Raw genomic sequence first — 18,686 nt, forward strand, 5'->3', positions numbered from 1 at the left:
TACCCAGGTGGGCCCTGGAACTTTGCTTTCACTGTCAAGTTTTACCCACCGGACCCTGCCCAGCTCACAGAGGACATTACAAGGTGAGTAAAAGCAGGTACTTCCCATCACCCACTTTTCATTCAGTGGTCCATGGACCTAAATTTCTCTCCTTACATTTGAAAATATATCCTCTAGCTGTCAATCTCACTGGGATACCTATTCTGTCCTGATATGCTAATACATGGATTTAAGATAAATGTGTTGAATTTCTGCTGCTGTTATTGTGAACAGACACTTCTTGTTTTACTGATACATTTGCAAATTAAAAAGAAAAGCTTAAAATTTAAAAAAGAGAAGAAGAGAATGTATTGAACCAACCCCCCCAGCCCACACACACACACACACACACACAAGTTACCCACTGCTAGCATTTGTCTTGAGAACAGATTGCTTTCCACTGGTAGACAGGAGAGAGAGCAATTGGCAATCAGCCCCAGGATTTACCTCCTACTTTGAGAGCACATAATAGCATGGCTAATTCCCCAGCTACATGGCTAATAACGCAAATATCCCTGTGACACTCCACTGGCCTACACCCCTCCCCCCCGCCCCCGGATGCTTATCAAAGTGGTGAGCTTTAAAGCAAAACAGACTTTCCCTTAGATCCAGATCTAGCAATTATGTCCATGTTCATTTTTACTCTAACATAGGCACAGGTGGGGCTGATCTGGCTCTTAAATCCCGCACTTGCATATGATGGTCCTGGTCTGGATTGGAGGCCTTGCACTTAATCTAAAGTAAAGATGGGGGGAATTTATACAGTTAAAATTTGTTTGTTTATTTGTTTCATAATTGAAATTATAATCTACATTAACCAATAGTCCAGGAGGACTCTCTGGGCTCTCTTGGTAGGTACAGTTTCAAAATAATAACTGTTTTTGCCTTTTGTTTATCCTGGGGACTCAAATACTTTTACACATCAATGTTTTCTATTTTGAGATATTCCAAATCATGTAAGCAGCCCCAGACAGCAGCAAAAATATGATGCCCATCAACTTCCTAGTGGTCAGCCATATGTGGCCTGCATTTGGCTTGGTGGGCCAAAGGTTGTACAGGATTACCTTATCAAAAGGGAAGCCTGACCCACCCTTAGCAAAAGGCCCCAAGAAATTTACTGTTGTCTTTCTCCCTTTCACTGTGGATGCTCTAACTACCTGCACTCCCTCTTCCCTAGATATTACCTGTGCCTGCAGCTTCGAGCAGACATAATCAGTGGTCGTCTGCCCTGCTCCTTCGTTACACATGCACTGCTAGGCTCCTATGCTGTGCAGGCTGAACTAGGAGACTTCGATGCTGAGGAACATGTGGGAAACTATGTCGGTGAGCTTCGTTTTGCCCCAAACCAGACTAGGGAGCTTGAAGAGCGGATAATGGAGCTGCATAAGACTTACCGGTGAGCTTGTTTTCATCTTTTGCAGTCTGCATCAAGATCTGGTGAACTTGCCATCTCAATTATTTTGAAGCAAATAGTTTTGCACAACCTGTCCTATAAAATCCCTGTTTTCTTTCAAAGGGGCATGACGCCTGGTGAGGCAGAAATTCATTTCCTGGAGAATGCAAAGAAGCTTTCTATGTATGGAGTTGACCTGCATCATGCCAAGGTACTCAGCAGCTGAGGATTCAGAAGTCTAGGAACATAGAGCTAGGAAGGAGCTTTGCTCCAGAAGTCTTCTCCAAGCAACCCTTCCCCTTCTTCCAAGGCCTGCCTTAAGCCATCTAAAGTGGTACCTTGGCTCACGAACGCCTTGGTTCATGAACAAATCGGGCCACGAACAAAGATTTCATTAAAATTTTGACTTGAGTCACTAACTCTGCATTGGGTGGCAACCAAGATCGCAGCCGTCTCCCCCGCGGCTGTGCTGTGCCACGCCTGTATTTCCTGCGACAGTGCACCCATGATCACGCATGTCTTCCGTGCACAAACGGAACTGCGATCGTGGCCATCTCCCCACTTGGCATGCTCCTGCAGGGAAGACAGGTGCAATCTCGGCCATTCTTCCTCCCCCAGTGCGCCCGCAATCACACCCGCCTCTCCCTCACTACCCCCCAGCATGCCGGGATGACGGACGCGTGCCAGGATGACGGGCACGTACTGGGATGACGGGCGCCTGCAGGGATGACAGGCACAATCTCAGTCATGCAGGGATGACAGGTGTGATCGCAGTCATGCTGGGGGGCGGGGGGCGGGGAGATGGCTGTGCTTGTGCTCGGGGTGGCGGGGCAGGGAGATGGCTGTGATCTTTGTTGTTGTCACTTTGCTTCACATTTTTCTGATTTAAAAAATGGTTACAGAACAGATTGACCTTATTTACATTGACCCTTATGGGGAAAATTAACTTGGCTCACGACCAATTTGGGTCACTATCAGAGTCCTGGAATGGGTTAAGTTCATGAGCCAAGGCACTACTGTACTCTCTGCTTGTGCCTCAACTGCAAGGGTGAGCCACATGCCAAGTACACGTGACCTCCCTTGTCCTTTATATAGCCCCCAGCATAGTGCAAGACGGAAAGGGCAGCAATTGATGTGAGAGGAGGGGTCTTGGGAGCTAATCCCCACCCCCTGGCATCATCTGGTGCTCTGAACCAATAACAGTTTGGCATCCCTATTCTAAAAGATGCACTGAGTTTCAAGCCATAGTTTTAGGCACCAAAATTCAAGTGCACACCATCCCATATCTGTGAGTGACTCCTTCTTTCCTGTTAGTACATTTAACAGCACTTTGTCTTGTGGAACAGAATTTTTGAACAGAGATGAGATGAGATGAGATGGGAATGATCCCTCCAATCCCATTCTTTCCACTTCCACTTTAGTATAAGTTGCAAGCTATCACTGCAAAACATACATTTTGGGAGAGTGACTATAGTTCAGTGCATGCTTAGCACACAGAAGGTTCCATCGGAGGCATCTCCAGGTAGAACAAGAAAAAAGTCCTGCCAGTCACTATTGACAATACTGGTCTAAATGGACCAGTGTTCTGACTCCGTAGAAAGCAGGTTCCAGGTAGCCACAGCTTGCTGTAGAGTTTAAGAAACTCACTTAGTGAATGGTCCAAACCCAGATGACATGCTAAGCCACCATCAAGCCAAAAAACAAAGGAGAGTTGCTGCTCTGACCAAAGCACTCTGGCCAGAGTTCTCTTCCTCCTCCTCCTCCTCAGGACAGAGGAGGCATGCTGCACGGCAGGGCCTGTTTCACTTTGCTTCTTCGAGAGGAAGCAGCCATGGGGGCCCTCCCTGCTCACTCCTTCAACCCAACTGGCTAAATTCTCACCAGCTGGGTGGGAGTGGCATAAACCTGGCAGTGCCCCATATCTCTGCCAGTTGGGTTGATGGGGGTGGCAACAGAGCAGCAAAGAGTGGTGCACAGGCCAGCCCCCCACTGCTCAGCTATGATGTGATGCAGCTAAGCAGTATGGAGGGAAGGGTTGCCTCATGCGGGGCTTGGAAGTCTTCCCTTCTTGCCATTTAGGCATGGTGTGGCTCAGCTGAGCTGTGCAGTGGCTGAGTGGTGGGGGGCAGAACGGCCCAATGTCAGGCAGCTTGTGCCCCCTCCACTCCAAGTTCCCTGCCCTACACTCCTGCAGCTGCCAGAAGAGCAGGATTACTCATGAGCAATCTTGTTCTACCAGCATTGGCAGAAGCGGGGGACAAGGTAGTGGATGACAGCTTCTGGAAGTAGCTATCAGCCTGCTCAGCACTCCAGTACATGCCATTTGGGGTACCAGCTGGAGGACTGGAGAGGAAAACGGGGGAAGCCATGCCTGATCATTAGTCAGGCAGAATTGCCCCCTGGCAGCTTTAAACACAGAGTGCCTTCATAATCACTCTGTGCTGAAAGTATTGTCCACATGTGCCTACTGTTTCCTAAGTGCTTAGATAAGAATCTGTTGCGTGCTATAATGTTTGGAGGAAAAAATGTAGCTATGCACACTTGCAATCCAGAAGGAAACATTTAGAATCACAGAAGTCATGCAATATGTCGAGCAGTTTAGCAACCCCTCCCCTGATTCCTCATACCTAAAGCATCCTTGATATTTTTCCAAGAAGAATGAGGTGACCTCTTCCTCCTAATCATAAACCCCCTTCCTCCAGCCTAGGCTGGGACAATAAAGATCTACTTTGCCTATAGCCAAAGGAGGGAGCTTGGCTTACCAGTGGAGTTTGCATTACTCAGAATGTGGCTGACCAGCTGGTCCTTTTTGAGTTTTTAGTGTATGTTAATATGAGTCAGAGGGAGGTAGATGCAGGAAGCAGCCCACTTGAAAGTTAGGAGGGAGAAGTATTGACCTGTCCCTACTCCACTCCTGCTTTCATCCTTGCTATTGACAAGCTTAAAAATAATACCTTGGCATGGACCTACTGGCTTTGAGGATTTGTTTGGAATACCCTTTTGGCTTTGTATCGGCAAGTTTTTATATGCACTAACGCAACAATGTCTCTCATTTTCTGTCATGGTTCCTGTTCAGGACTCGGAAGGCATTGACATCATGCTGGGTGTTTGTGCCAATGGCCTTCTCATTTACAGGGACAGGCTGAGAATAAACCGTTTTGCCTGGCCCAAGATCCTCAAGATTTCATACAAAAGGAGTAACTTCTACATCAAAATTCGACCTGGTGAGGTAAGCATCTCCAGTTCGACAGAAAGAAAGAGGAAGCATGCTTTAACAGACGCTTGATTAGATAATGAGGCATGAATCAGTTCCTGGGGAGAATCTGAATGTTAGAGAAGTCCATTTTCTCATTTGGCTAATGGGGTTTGATGGGTCTACAGATGTTTTCTTGGCTTAATAGCCAGCCATTATTTATGATTGCCACAGGTTCCTCCCCTTCAGTCCTCTGGCATGGATCAGAGGATGGATGGAACTGATCTTTCACTTTCTGCTAGGCTTCGGGAAATGACTCTTACCATTTCTGCCTTCTTTAAACTCTCTTCGGAGTTTTCTACAAATAGTGAGGACTCTGCAACACCTGTTTGTTTGTTTGTTTGTTTTTTCGTGCAAAGTGAAAGATGGATTCCTCCTTTCCCTAAATTCTCTGTGCATGCTGAGGGACCTGGGGAAAGGGGCTTGGTCTCACGCCTGGCATGGTGAAACAGTTCTCTGCCCCACACTCTCGAGATTTTTCTATTCACAAAGAAGTCACGGAGGACAACCAGAGTTCAAATAGTTGCCACTGGAACCTAACGAGCAGGTTTACTACTGCTTAAACCTGCAGGTTTAATTCTACTGCAGGATAGTACATTTTTATTGTACTTCATGTGTCACTTGGCTTATCTGTTGCCTGGATGTTTGCTATTAGCAACTGCTGCACTGTAAGTAATTTGAGTACCATCAAAAAGTACCATCCGTACTTTTTGCAGTGAATTTCCTTCTGATTCCATTGTTTACAATCCTTCCACTACCACCATGTGTACTAAATTAAAAGAAAGAAAGAAAAAGGGAAGCTCCATAATATTTCATGCATCTGGTGAAGTAGTCTGTAGTCCACAGAAGTTTATGTCAGAATAAATGTGTAAGTTTTGAAAGTGCCACAAGACTCTTGTTTTTGTGTATCGGGGTTTCTCTCCCTGACCATCATCCTGGTGCTTTCAGGGCACCTCTTGGGAGAGAGTGACTAGATCCTTGGTCATAATGCCTTTGTTTCCTGCATTTCCAGTATGAGCAGTTTGAGAGTACAATTGGCTTCAAGCTGCCCAACCACCGTTCGGCCAAGAGACTTTGGAAGGTTTGCATTGAGCATCACACATTCTTCAGGTGAGATGGGGAAGTTATGAAGGTATTGCCCTACGCAGTAAGTTGCAGCAGATTCAGATCATTCCTCAGCCATGAAATATTGCTTATAGGGTTGTTGTGAAAACAGAATGAAGGAAAAGCATTGCCTGGAAATCTAAATGCATTTAGAAGCAGGGCTGGATTAACTATAGCTAATTTATTAATTTATTTAAACTTTTTATAACTCATCAAATCATTACAAAATCTCAAGACAGTTTACACAGAACAGAAAAAATAAAAACAATTATTACAACAATAACAGTTAAAAACCCCTAACTGCCAGCACTTGATGCAACTAATTAAAATACCGTTATCAATTTAAAAACTGGGAAAATAAAAAGGTTTTGGCCTGGCACCAGAATGAAAAAAGCATTGGTACCAAGCGCACCTCTCTGGGAAGCAGCTTTCATAATCTGGGCACTATCGCAGGGAAGACACTCCTTGAACAACCCTCCTCACCTCCTCTTGAGGGCTCTTGGGTGAGGACCTCCACTGATGATCTTAGGGTCTGGGCAGGCTCATATGGAAGGAGACGTTCCCTTAGGTAACCAGGCCCTGAACTGTTTAGGGCTTTATGTTATTGTTAGTACCTTAAATTGGGCCCAGCATGTGATTCATACTGTTGGATGAACCATTTGAAGAATTTCAGGCTTTGTCTTTTTTTTTTTTTTTTAAACTACACACATACATCAGTACACCTTGCAGCCAGGCACATGGGTGTGGTTGCATTATTACCTGACAGAGGAAGAAGCAATCCTATTTCCAGCTATGGAAAATATTGTGAACCAAGCCAATATGGTGGGCATGGTTAATGCGAAGGATCAGGCAAGCCGGAGGAATGTTTTATGCTCTGTGATCTGAGAGAATTCTGCCTTGTTGGACAAAGTGTGGCTTCATGGTCCATGGGTTTTTGATCCTCAGAATAAGGTTCCACAGAAGACTTTGTGACTTTCTTTTAAAATGCTCTTCAAGGAGGGAAGATTCTAAGGCATCTTTTTTTCTCTATTCTCCTGGCCTCACACTTCGCAGATTTCCACTTCTGTTTTCATCGGAACTGTTTTCTGTTCCAACAGTGCAATGTTTTATACATCAAGACACATTATTGGATCCTTTGCCCTGTAGGTTTCCTGTGACATCCTTTCCCCATTAACAGCCCCTGAAAAACAGCTGGCAGAACATTCAAGGATGCACTTAGAAGCTCTATCTGCCTAGATGACAACAAGAACCAAGTGTGACTGGCTGTGTCACATTGGGCAGACCTCCATGCAATGCAGGAAAATCTTTCCTTCCATGTGGAGCTTCTCACAGTCCCCTACACCTTGTCACATTCACAACGCATAGAAGGAGGGACATGCAGATGAGAAAGGGCATATGCCTGGCTGTGGTGGGAATAGGAATTGTCTATGCCTCTGGAGGAATGACATCAAGAAGGTTTGCAAGACATAAGAATCCACAATGGATTTTGTTTCATGTCATTGTGTTTTGTTTCATTTCTGCACTATCCAATAGCTAAAGCTTTCTGTGCAGTTTACAACAGTTGTCACTGTGTGTCTGCTTTGGGATCACTGCAGCTTTCCCTCCTTCTGAACTTAAGCAATGCTGGTTTTACAGCAACAAGCAGTCACTTCAAAGTGCCCCACTGCACTGTAGAGGAGCTGGCTGGGGCTTCCCAGTATTTTAAACTTTTTGCACACAAATTTATGTAACATCCTGAGTAGATTGCTGTAATGCACTTTTGGAGACTTCAACTGGTCCAAAATAAGGCTGCTCGTCTAGTGTCGAGTACCAGTTCAAGTGCCCATACAACACCTTTCAGCTGTAAAATGGAAAGTGTGCTGGCATAACCTGTTTTTTACAATCAAAATAATCTTTGCTGCAGTCTAAGTCATTTTATCAGCTAATTTTTACATTTTGTTTATAATACCTGGTCCATAATGACTTAGAAGTAAACTTGACATTGTGTGTACAGGTCATTCTACATGGAATGTAGCAGGTAACATGCTGTGCCACCATTTTATATATGGCTCCAGTTGGTGGATTTTGGGATGTTCATGTGAAAAACCCATAGTAACTTCAGGAAGAACCATTCCACAGCCTGACTGGAATCATCACTTGATATAGCTGACTTCCTGGGTTCGGTCTTATAGAATGACCTCTGACTTATTGGATAGGGAATGAAATGCAGCTAATTAAACATCTTTCTAGGCAGAGTATATCCACTAGGGTTTGAAGAAGGTATGGAGGATTTTTTATGCAAACTTACCCAACTTGAGCATTCCAAACTTATGCTTGAACTGGAACACACTTGCACCTCAAACCTGCCCTTTGCAGAAGTGAATGCAGTTCATGATTCCAAAATTTTGTATATCAAGGAAAAGTATGTCTAGTATGTATATTAGTGAAACATGTACACAAATACCCCTATATTAGAAGGACATTGTTTGCAAAAACCATGCACAGAAATACATATATTGGGAAAAATAAATATGAAAATGCCTGCAATCTTTGCAGCTCCATTTTTGCTGACTTTGCAAACTGATGCAGATGCGAGCTAAAATGAACTTGCACTCAGGAAACTGAGAAAAAACATGAAAATGAAATTGAAGTCTACTATAATTCCTGCCTCCATTCCCACTATTATATACATCCACACCTGTGTTTGAAGCATGGGGTAGAGCCTTCCCCTGGCTTCTCATTTATTTCTTGGTTTCCTTAGACTGCATTGCATATAGCAATGCCAGTGAGTCTTTGCCTCTGTATTATTTATGCCTGCTGTAGCCTCAATATAGAGTAGTTGTAAATATCTTAAAACACATTTTTTAAAAAATCCTCAAGGGTTGTACATGAACCCTATACACAAGCTTGGAAGCAGATGCTGTCATAACAGAGCCTACTAACAGCAGATATATTTACAACCGTATAAATACATTGTCCCCAAAGAGCTGTATCAGCAGATGTTTGCTTACTAAACCTAGAAAACGTGCTGGTATAAGTTCTGCACATAGTCCTGGCCTCTGTCCCATTCCTTTTTAGTTACGACTTGGTTCCCACCCTATTCCTGCATTCCAGGAATTAATATCAGAAGAGTCCATCAAGGAATCTGAGTTATCACTGTAGCTCTTATCTCTCATGGATAAACTTCCTACAAACCTTATTAGATTAATTATTAGGAATATCTTGGGCATGGATAAAAGATCTCTTTAAAATTTCACTAAAAATTAGAATAAACTATGTTGTATAATCCAGAGACTGTCTCTAATCCTGCTTTTTATTCAGCAGGCTCACTAAATAAGTAGAATTGTAATGTTTGAGATGTTTAGAAAATGTATAATGTACAACATTATTTATGTGGCATATGAGAGTGTTTTAGAAGAAACCCAAGTGCTGTCTTAGAAGGACCAGTTATGGGCCGGCCACCATTTAGCCTACTTTACTTCACAAGTTTCCTGTAGATATGGAATGCCATGAAAAAAAGAATAGACTCAATAGCAATAAATATATACACAAACAAACAAAGCTATTTTAAAAACCTAGTTGTTTGGCCTTCTACTGCAAATGTGCTTTTCATGGAGCGATATGGAGCCTGTAGATCAGTATAGCTCTGTTACATATAATGATGCATATGACTGCAAATGTAATAAGTGGCTTCTGCTGGATGAAAGACTCAACACATATTTGGGATGAGGAAGCACATCATTTAAAACAAATAGCAGAAGTTTAGGAAGTTGTGATAGTATTGCTGCATTATCTTGAGAGGGTTCAGCCTTTTAAGGTGGCCTAAACATAATTTGAAATAAATAAGAGCCACTGTAGCCATTATTAGCCCTCATCTAGTCCATTAAGTGCCTTGAATTATGACCTAAGTCAGGAGAGAAACAGAGGGAATGTGACTTCGTTGGTACTCCTGGATCTCTCGGGCTTTCAATGCCATTGACTGTGATAGCCTTCTGGGTGACTGTCTGATCTGGGAGTGGGTGGTACTGCATTGAAGTGGTCCCACTCCTATTTGGATGGCCAGCTCCAGAGGGTGGTGTTTGGGAAACACTGCTTGGCCCCATGGTTTCTCTAACATGGACTTCTTCAGGGGCTGGTCCTATCCCCCATGCTCTTCAGCGTCTACATGAAACTGCTGAGTGGCATCATCAGGAGTTTTGGACTGTGTTGTCATCTGTACACTGATGACGCACAGCTCTCCTCCTTTTCATCCTCATCAGGTGAGACTGTAGATGTGCTGAACCAATGTCTGGCTATAGCAATGGACTGAATGAGGGCTGATAAACTGAATCTCAGTCCAGACAAGACTAAGATGATGTTTGTGGCTGGTTCAGATGGTGGGTTATCAAACTGTTCTAGGTGGAATTGCACTCCCCTCAAAGGAGCAGAATCATAGTTTAGGGGTGCTCCTTGATCCATAAAGATGTATCTAATGGAGAAGCTAGAATCCTGAACTGTACCACTTCAGATTATGGGGTGGCTGAGGCTGACAAAGCAAATGCATCGAACAGCAAGTCTAATGTCACGTTTTCTCCAATATGCTACTTGATCATTGTTGTGTTGTTATTTCCATTTCTGTGCTGCCCATAGCCAAAGCTCTTGGGGCAGTTTATATTCATTTACTGTACCACAGAATACATAACATATAGTACAAAGTAGAAATATTATTATTATACTGCATTTATATTCTGTTTTCCTCTTGTGAGGAACCCAAAGTGGCTTAGATAGTCCTCCTCTACTCCATTTTTATTGTTACAAGAACACCCCCGCGAGGAATGCTAGGCCGAGAGTCCATGCCTGGCCCAAAGTCACCCAGGGAGCTTCATGGTTGAGCAGGGACTAGAATTCGAATCTCCCAGGTCCCTAGTTCAATACTGACCACCACACTGGCTCTCTGTTAATGCAATAAAAAGTGTACAAAACTTTCAAAGCTACATTTGAGTGATTTAAACAACTAAAAAAGCTGATACAATTTTTGTGTTAAAAAGAGGTGGTATCAGCTCCCACACCACAGCATATGCCATTAAATGCCATGGCAGAGGTGTTTTAACACGTGGCTGAAAAGATAACAGAGTGGGTGTCAGGTGGGTCTCAGTGGGGTGATCATTTCAAAATCAAGAGGTGGGTAAATCAGGAATCGATGATACAGTACAGAGGGAATGATGTAACAGAAACATTAAAAATGCTTCTCTCCCAGCATTATGGCGCAGAGTTTAAAATCCTACCACTTCAATCCACTTAATATGTAGAAAAGGTTCAGAATTTGTATCAGGGCAGAATGAACATAGGTGCATCAAACTTTTGGATGATCTGTCTCATTCATTGCATCCTTAGGGTATGTAGAATTGATTTCCTTCAAAATTAGGGCATCAAAGACTGATTTGAGCCTGATTTGAAGGTGTAAGTTGCTGCATAGCTAACTTGCAGTCAGTTGTTATGGCATCTAAGAATCACCATCAGTGATGAAGGAAACCTTTTGACTGGATGAGAATTTTGGGGAAAAAATAGTGTGGTATCTGTTGACTATATATGTGACCATACATTTCAGCTAAAGATATTTGTCCTGGAATAAGCAGCTAGACTGGCCTTCCTCACTGCCTACCAGATGCTTTCAACTTCAACATCCGTCAGCCCAACCACAGCCGTGCTGGCAGAAACTGACAGAAGTTGTAGTCCACAGCATCTGACAGGCAATAGAATGGGGTAGTCTAGGCTAAGTCATTAGATTTCAGTGATAACATTCCAATATGTCAAACTGTGGACTGTGAAACTTTGATCAAATATCAGTCCTACCCACTCTCCCTCTATATCAGTGTTAGTGCTTTGCACCCTACTATTGAATGACACACTGTTCTGTTCTTCCTTCTGTAGGCTGGTGTCACCGGAGCCTCCTCCAAAGGGCTTCCTCGTGATGGGTTCCAAGTTCCGCTACAGTGGGCGAACTCAGGCTCAAACACGACAGGCCAGTGCCCTGATTGATCGTCCTGCCCCATACTTTGAGCGCTCCTCCAGCAAACGGTACACCATGTCTCGCAGCCTCGATGGAGGTATGCCCCAAATTGGGGAGGGGGAGGGAGATTGGTTTCCTGGTGGGCGTGGGAAGGCTTTTGTTGAAAGGATACAAAGGTGATGGGTGGAGGGCTACGTGAACAAGTTTCTTGTTTCTTCTTGTTGGGCTCCAGGGCAGTTTTTCTTCAAGGTTGGGAAGGAATCCCTGAGTTGCTGCCCATGCCAGGCTGCCCATGATAAGACAGAAGGGGACACTAGGGAAATGAGATGATGGTTCCCAAGCAAGGGCAATTCTGTTGCTGGTCCTTAGCAACCACAGGTGAAATATGTAAGCCACCTTGGGTTTCTTGCTGAAAAAAAAGGCAGGCTATAAATATAATAAACAAATTACTCTTTGGACAATGTCAGTCTATGATTTACAACAAATGACCCTCTGGTAGGAACCAGTCATCTTGTGCAGGGATATGTTCTTGAAGGCAGTTGCTATTAACAGCTAATTCCAAGGCCCCATAAATGCTTCTGCAAGATGCTCATTTCTGGGAGTGAGAACATTAAGAGATAGATACTTACTGTGGGGAATGAACTGCTCAGCAGTAATCAGGCACATCACTTGAGTGGGCTGATACAGAGCAGCTAATAGATCAAGTTCCCCATGACACAACTCACAGGTTTCTTTTTTAGTACTTGGTCGGTGTTGGAATCCAGCAACTCTTTAGCTGAAGGACACTGGAGATTGCTCCAGACTGGACAGATTTTTTACTTCTTCAGTCTAATAGGATTTCATTGGCACTTTTAATGGATGCTAGCTTGAGCAAGGTGCTAACTGCCCCTTCTGGCCAGGAAGAGTATTTAGTATTGGAGAGTACATGGATAAGAAAATTGCATTCCCTAAAGCAACCTAGGTCCTATTCTTTAGAGAGTGACAAAATGGGAAGCAAAGAACACAAGCATAAAACTCTTTCAGGAAGAGATGGCTCAGTCAGACTGAATGGGGAGTGGGGAGACAACTAGAATAATTGTGTGGTTTCCACTAACCAAATTTCGCATCTTGCATTGCCTCTTACACTGCTGTAAGCTCAGCACATACAAGTGATGCAAGAGCCCCAGTTCAGATTTTTGGGGTGGAGAAATGGCAGATACCTTGTTGATAAGACTTAAAGAGCTGCACTTGTTACATTCAAGACTGAATCCCAAGCAGAAAAGAACTGTTTTAAAGAGCATTTCCTGTAGTTACTCTTTTTTACACCTCATACTAGCCATAGCAACGTTAGTAATGTGAGTCAAAGAATCACACTTCTATTTTTAAGGAAAGGAAGAGAATGGGACATACCAGCAGCCTTGGGAGAGCTCACTACAGGCATGTCCGTGCCATTGCTGGAATTTGGATGGGGGGTGGGGGAATGGGGGACTCGAAGCAGCAAGAGGGCTGCAGAGCAAGGCCTTGGTGCTGTGTGCCCACAGGCCATGTGTTGGACTACCCCAGCCTAAGGAATAGTCTGAAAAGTCTCTTGAAATTTGAAAGTAAGGATCATACCACCTCCTTCTGCCCTCTGCATATAGCACTGTTGATGAGGTTTTAACAAGGTTTCACATAGATGTTCATACTGCCCATGAGGCAGTTACTTGACAGTGAGGTAAGCAGAAGATGGTCAGGTCCAATGCAGCTGAGTAGGGATATTCTGCAGTTGTCCATGACAGAAGTACCATGGCTCCAAGGATCCAAATAAAACAATGATCAATTTCTTATTCTTGGGACAGAATTGGATCTAGTATTAAAAAGTTATGCTTAAAATTTAGAAAATAGTTCTGCCCTTGTGTTTGGGTGGACTCACTGGGACAAAATAGGGGTCCTCTGCCTCTCTCTCTCACATGCAGAATTCTCCCGCCCAGCTTCTGTCAGCGAAAATCACAATGGAATGGAGTCAGAAAAGAGAGACGAAGACAGCAGGTATGGCGGAAGAACGCGGTCCGAGGCTGAGGACGAAGAGGTGACTACCCCAACAAAAATCAAGGAGCTAAAGGTACAATATTACACTCGGAGGGGGGAGGGGGCTTCTGCAGTGTTTGCACCTGCTGTCTAATATCATAGCTTCCTCCTAGGAAGTTACTGCAGAAAGCAATGCATTTAGCTATTTATTAATTTAAATATCTAGGCTGCCTTTCAGGGTGGCATGCAGCAGTTATAATAAAACAGATGCAGCAATAAAGATAAGTCAGCATTCTAAGAAACAAAGACCAGCATGAGGCAGAGTTAGCATTACAAGGTTCTACCTCTGCCACCCAACTGAGTGAGGAATGCTTCCCAGTTCTATAATACAAAATAGCACCCATCATGGAAATAATAGCATGTGGTTTGGCCTGAAATCCTCATACATCCCCTTGCCATTCCTCAAAGTGTACCTATGGCTTCCGTTAAACAACTGTTAGCTTTGCACCAGTGTGCTCTAGGAAGCCAATTGTCCCTGAGAACAAGGGTTGCCCTGTTTGTGGGGTGCTTTGTATGACTTCCTGTGCCAACAAGAAATATTTTGGTGCTTGCTACAGTATGGCATGGGAAGTTTTCAGCTTGTATGACAGTAATAGTATGAAGAGTATAGCTCCTTTGCTGGTCAGAGGAGAATATCACTTCTAACTATTTAAACTGAGCTTTGCCGGTTTCCCTTTGACATTCACAAGAAGAAGCAAAGGCGCTGTATACCCAGAGGCAGATATTCTGGCAAACACAGAACATACCTTCAAATGACAGACTTTCTGTGTCACAATGGATTCCCTAGGCTTTTCCCCAAGGTGCCTTTGGGGAAGAAGAGCTTCATTTTTTCATAACAAGTAGAGCTTGTCGACTGTCTTGTTTCTCCAATAACAAGAACCTTTCTTCAGATCTGGATGGTCATCCCCTTCGTGTTTGAAACAAGTGCGTATCCTGGCATCAAGGACAGGCAATTTCACATGGGTGTGTGGGCATGACAACACAAGTACACAGGTTAAATCACCTTAAATGTCTGTTACAAATTAGCTTGGAACCTGTGTCCCAAGGTCCAGACCCTGATTTTTCAATATTTTCTGATCAATTTGAATGAATATTGGACTTTTTTTTGTTTAGTCGCAAAGTCATGCCCATCTCATCATGACCCCATGGACAACATTCTTCCAGGCTCTCCTGTCCTCCACCATCCGGACTTTTATATAGTCATGGGCAAATTTCTCTTGGCTATATTTAGAATCAGGCTCTGCAGACCAATCTATTTCTTTGCTCTCTAGTGTGTCTTCCCTGCCAGCAGTTCTTTCTTCATCAAGAGTTCAGTTTGCTTGGGATGAGGAAGGGAACTATCAAGGAGGGATAGCTAGTGGCAAAACTCCAGTACATTATAAGCCAGAACTGAGTTCTGAGGGATGCAGCAGGGGAATCTAATTAATTGACTGACTGACTGACTATTTATACCCCACTCTTCTGTCCCACAGATCACATTTCCAAATTATTCTCCAACAATAACTTCCTGGATCATAAAACCACTGTTTCCCTAGCTTGTAGTACAAAGGGAAGCCTAAATCATAGGGAGTCCTTTGCAGTGCTGGAAATGTCCTGTTGAAAGCATGTGGCATCATTGATGATATTTTTCTTGGCTCCTGAGTTAAAACTGTAAAGTGTATTGTATGAGTTCCCTTGACTGACCCTGCCAGTTACTCTCCCTCCCTCCCTCCCACCTCTTTTTGCATACCAGCCGGAACAAGAAACCACCCCAAGGCACAAACAGGAGGTATTCTCTCTCTGGAATGTCTTAACTCCTCATCAGTGTATCCTAGTGCTCATCCTTTTTAAAAATGCAAATGGCATTGTATGTGCCCCTATTTACTGGAATGAAAGATGCGGCTTAGACTGAGACTAGGGGACATCCCTCTCACATGCATTCAAACAAACTTTGATGCTTAGCTGAAAGAAGAATTCTTTACCGGAAGCAAAAGCTGCATCTTTTATCCCACTAAGTAAGTCATTCCCCTTCATCTTGTTCCTGTGAACAAAATGCCCTCCTAGCAAGCAGTAGCCAGGTCACTTCAGCTATTTGCTTCCTGGGAAATCATGCCTATTTTGTCACTCAACTGACTCTTCCCTGCTTTTTCTTGGCATTCCATTGTCTTTGTTTCTTTCATTTTCCGGCCCTGATGTCCTCAGGTAGAAGATGCAGAAATAGGCTTGATAAGAACTTATAGCCCTGAATCACAGGACATAACATCTGTATCATTGCCCCAAGTTGGTCTGCTTTAAGCCCACCTAACCACTGGCTAAGTTGCCAAGTAGTGGAGAGCAATATCCCAAAGCTGCCTGCCATTTTGCTTTGAATGATAAACTTGGTGCAACTAAAAGCACAATTGGATGAGGATGAGTGCAGCCAGTAAAGGATGAGTGTAGCCATATTCTGACCCTGTTATGGAACTTTCTACATGGCTGTGAACAAGAAGTTTAGAAGATTCGTCAAAACTTGGCACAAGGCTTAATTTTGCAGATTGATTTTACTCTGCAAAGATGTTACTTAGCTTTTTTTTTTCCAGACCAGAGCTGCAAGTTTCCTGTTTAAACTTGCCTAAAGCACATATGAAAGTTTTTGTTCATTCTTAATGGTGTTGAATCAGGTTCTAGAATCAAGCTGAAATAGAACCACAATCAAATTAAAATGTTTTAGCTACATGCTGTGTTTTTAATACTAAACTTCTTGTTTTCACTGTAGGCCACTGGCTTATTGCCAGACTGTTCCCACGGGTTCTCTCCACCCTGGCCCCTCCAAATTCTCCAGACACCTGATTTTCAGTGCCGGCTGTTGTTCCCTCCATGTTGTCACATCATCCGTTACTTCTGCATGTTCTCTATTGCAATCCTTAATGGTCCTTATTTACAACCTCACCAGCACATGAATGGGGCAACTGGCAAACTGCTTCAGAGATTCACATCATTCTGGTTCTTTGTTTTTTTGATCCCTAGGACAGTAATTCCTAAAATGTATTTTGCTGCTCAACACAAAAGAACTGGTAGTCAGCCACAGAAGATAAGCCTGCAGCTCTGTACCCACCTACCTGAGCCATTGAACTCAGTGGGATATACTTCTGAGTAAACTTGTACAAAATTGTACTTTAAAGGTTTCTTTAAGTACCCATCCACAGAGGAGGCTGCTTGTTGCATCTCTGCATGAAACATTGCTCTGGTCTTGCCTCCTTCCTATCAGCCTGTGCATGGGTAAAGAATTATATTGTATTTATGCTTTGGATTTAGTATGGTCATTCATTCTCTCCCATTGCAGCAGCAGCAGAATTGCCAGCCCTCCAGTTGCTCCTCTGCATGAATAATTGTTCTGGGCTTGCTTCCTTCCTGGTAGAAATTGTACCCAGAATAGTTCTTCAAGCAGAAACACAAGAAGCATGCTTCTCTGGGGGAAGGTAATTCATAGACTCACATGTTCCAGCAGAAACCTTTCAGGAAACAATTAAATTTTTATTTTAAATTCAAAGTGTGGTTGGACAATCATATATTTGGAAAACATTGCTCTATGATGAGGAATATCAGGCCAGTCAATTGCCTTTTATGGTACCTGGATGGAGCTGTGAAATGCAAAGAAGGCTTTCATCCAGAACACATCAAAACAGACAGGGAATTGGACTCTTGCAGTCTAAATTAGGTATACATATTTAAGTTTTTCATCCTTTGAATCAGTTTGTCTGGTCTAGCAGACTGGAGCTTCACTTAACCACAGGCAAAGCTGTATAAGAGAGGTTGATTTGGTATTAGTACTAGTCCTGAGCCCAATTTTATCATGAGCCAAACCTAGATTTCCTGTCCTGTACCTTTTTTGTTATTTGGAATGGCCCATATCTGGTTGCTGATTCACATTTTAAATGCTTGGCCATTTCAACCACAGATGATGTCCTGAGGACACCTAGTGGAATTTACTATAGGAGACGAACCCAAGATAGGAACTGATCTGGCTATCTCCTGGGCGCTTGGGCTGTTGGCTGTGGAAAGATTAGTCTTCCAGTGAAAAATAATATTAGAAATATGTCAATAGACGCCAAGATTACATTGGTAATCTAAAATAGATTACTACAGTATTTACTTGTAAAAGGATAGATGCATGAAGAGGTCTCTTTGAGAATGTTGAGATTTTTTGAAAGACAAAAGGACCATACTTTATTCAGATCAGTGGCAGAACTGCCTTTCAGTACCTAAATCATCACCCTAAATTGTGGTTTAATTTGAATTTAATTACTAAATTCTGTCTGAGAAAATAAGGCCTCTGTGAGTCTAAATTCAGTGCTTCCACCTCGCAAAACATCACTTGTTGCCCCACTCATGTTCCCACCATTAACCCTCTCCTCAGTAGTTACCTTCCCCTCTCCCTCCAAAAGTTTTTAGACAAACCGGAAGATGTTTTGCTAAAGCACCAGGCCAGCATCAATGAGTTGAAGAGGACACTAAAGGAACCTAACAGCAAACTCGTGCACAGGGACCGGGATAGGAGACTACCTTCCTCACCTGCCTCTTCCTCACCCAAACATGAGGATGAGACACCAAAGGGAACTCCAGAGAAAACCAATGAGGTTTGTTTTGCTGTTATCCTAATTATATGAAGGTATTGTCTCTTGCATATCATGTTGCTATGCAGTTGTGCTATTTCTAATATTTATTTGTGCCTTTGTACTTGGGTCAGTAGATGCTCTGGATCATAACGGAATCAGCCTGACCAGATGTTAGTGGCATTATCTCAACTTCCTTCAGAAAATGAAACCCTTGTCTATGTGAGGAAAAAAAAAAAAAAAAAAAAGGAAGCCCAAACTCGCACAAGGGAGATGCAAGTAGACAATAAGAAATGCAAAACAGCATTTTAT

General features: G+C 43.2%; 1 protein-coding gene across 2 annotated transcripts in view; it reads left to right on the plus strand.

Annotated features, from left to right (window-relative positions):
* Positions 1-18,686, plus strand: part of EPB41L1 (erythrocyte membrane protein band 4.1 like 1) — a 197,215-nt gene that overhangs the window by 149,152 nt on the left and 29,377 nt on the right. For both annotated transcript variants that reach the window (XM_044440309.1, XM_044440308.1), the window contains exons 7-14: positions 8-83; positions 1,217-1,435; positions 1,556-1,643; positions 4,509-4,661; positions 5,698-5,795; positions 11,679-11,854; positions 13,692-13,837; positions 18,207-18,398. In XM_044440309.1, the coding sequence (XP_044296244.1) occupies positions 8-83; positions 1,217-1,435; positions 1,556-1,643; positions 4,509-4,661; positions 5,698-5,795; positions 11,679-11,854; positions 13,692-13,837; positions 18,207-18,398 (1,148 nt within the window). The remainder of the gene's footprint in view (positions 1-7; positions 84-1,216; positions 1,436-1,555; positions 1,644-4,508; positions 4,662-5,697; positions 5,796-11,678; positions 11,855-13,691; positions 13,838-18,206; positions 18,399-18,686) is intronic.

The sequence above is a fragment of the Varanus komodoensis genome, unplaced genomic scaffold, assembly GCF_004798865.1.
Source record: "Varanus komodoensis strain SLA01 unplaced genomic scaffold, ASM479886v1 scaffold37, whole genome shotgun sequence".
NCBI lineage: Eukaryota > Metazoa > Chordata > Lepidosauria > Squamata > Varanidae > Varanus > Varanus komodoensis.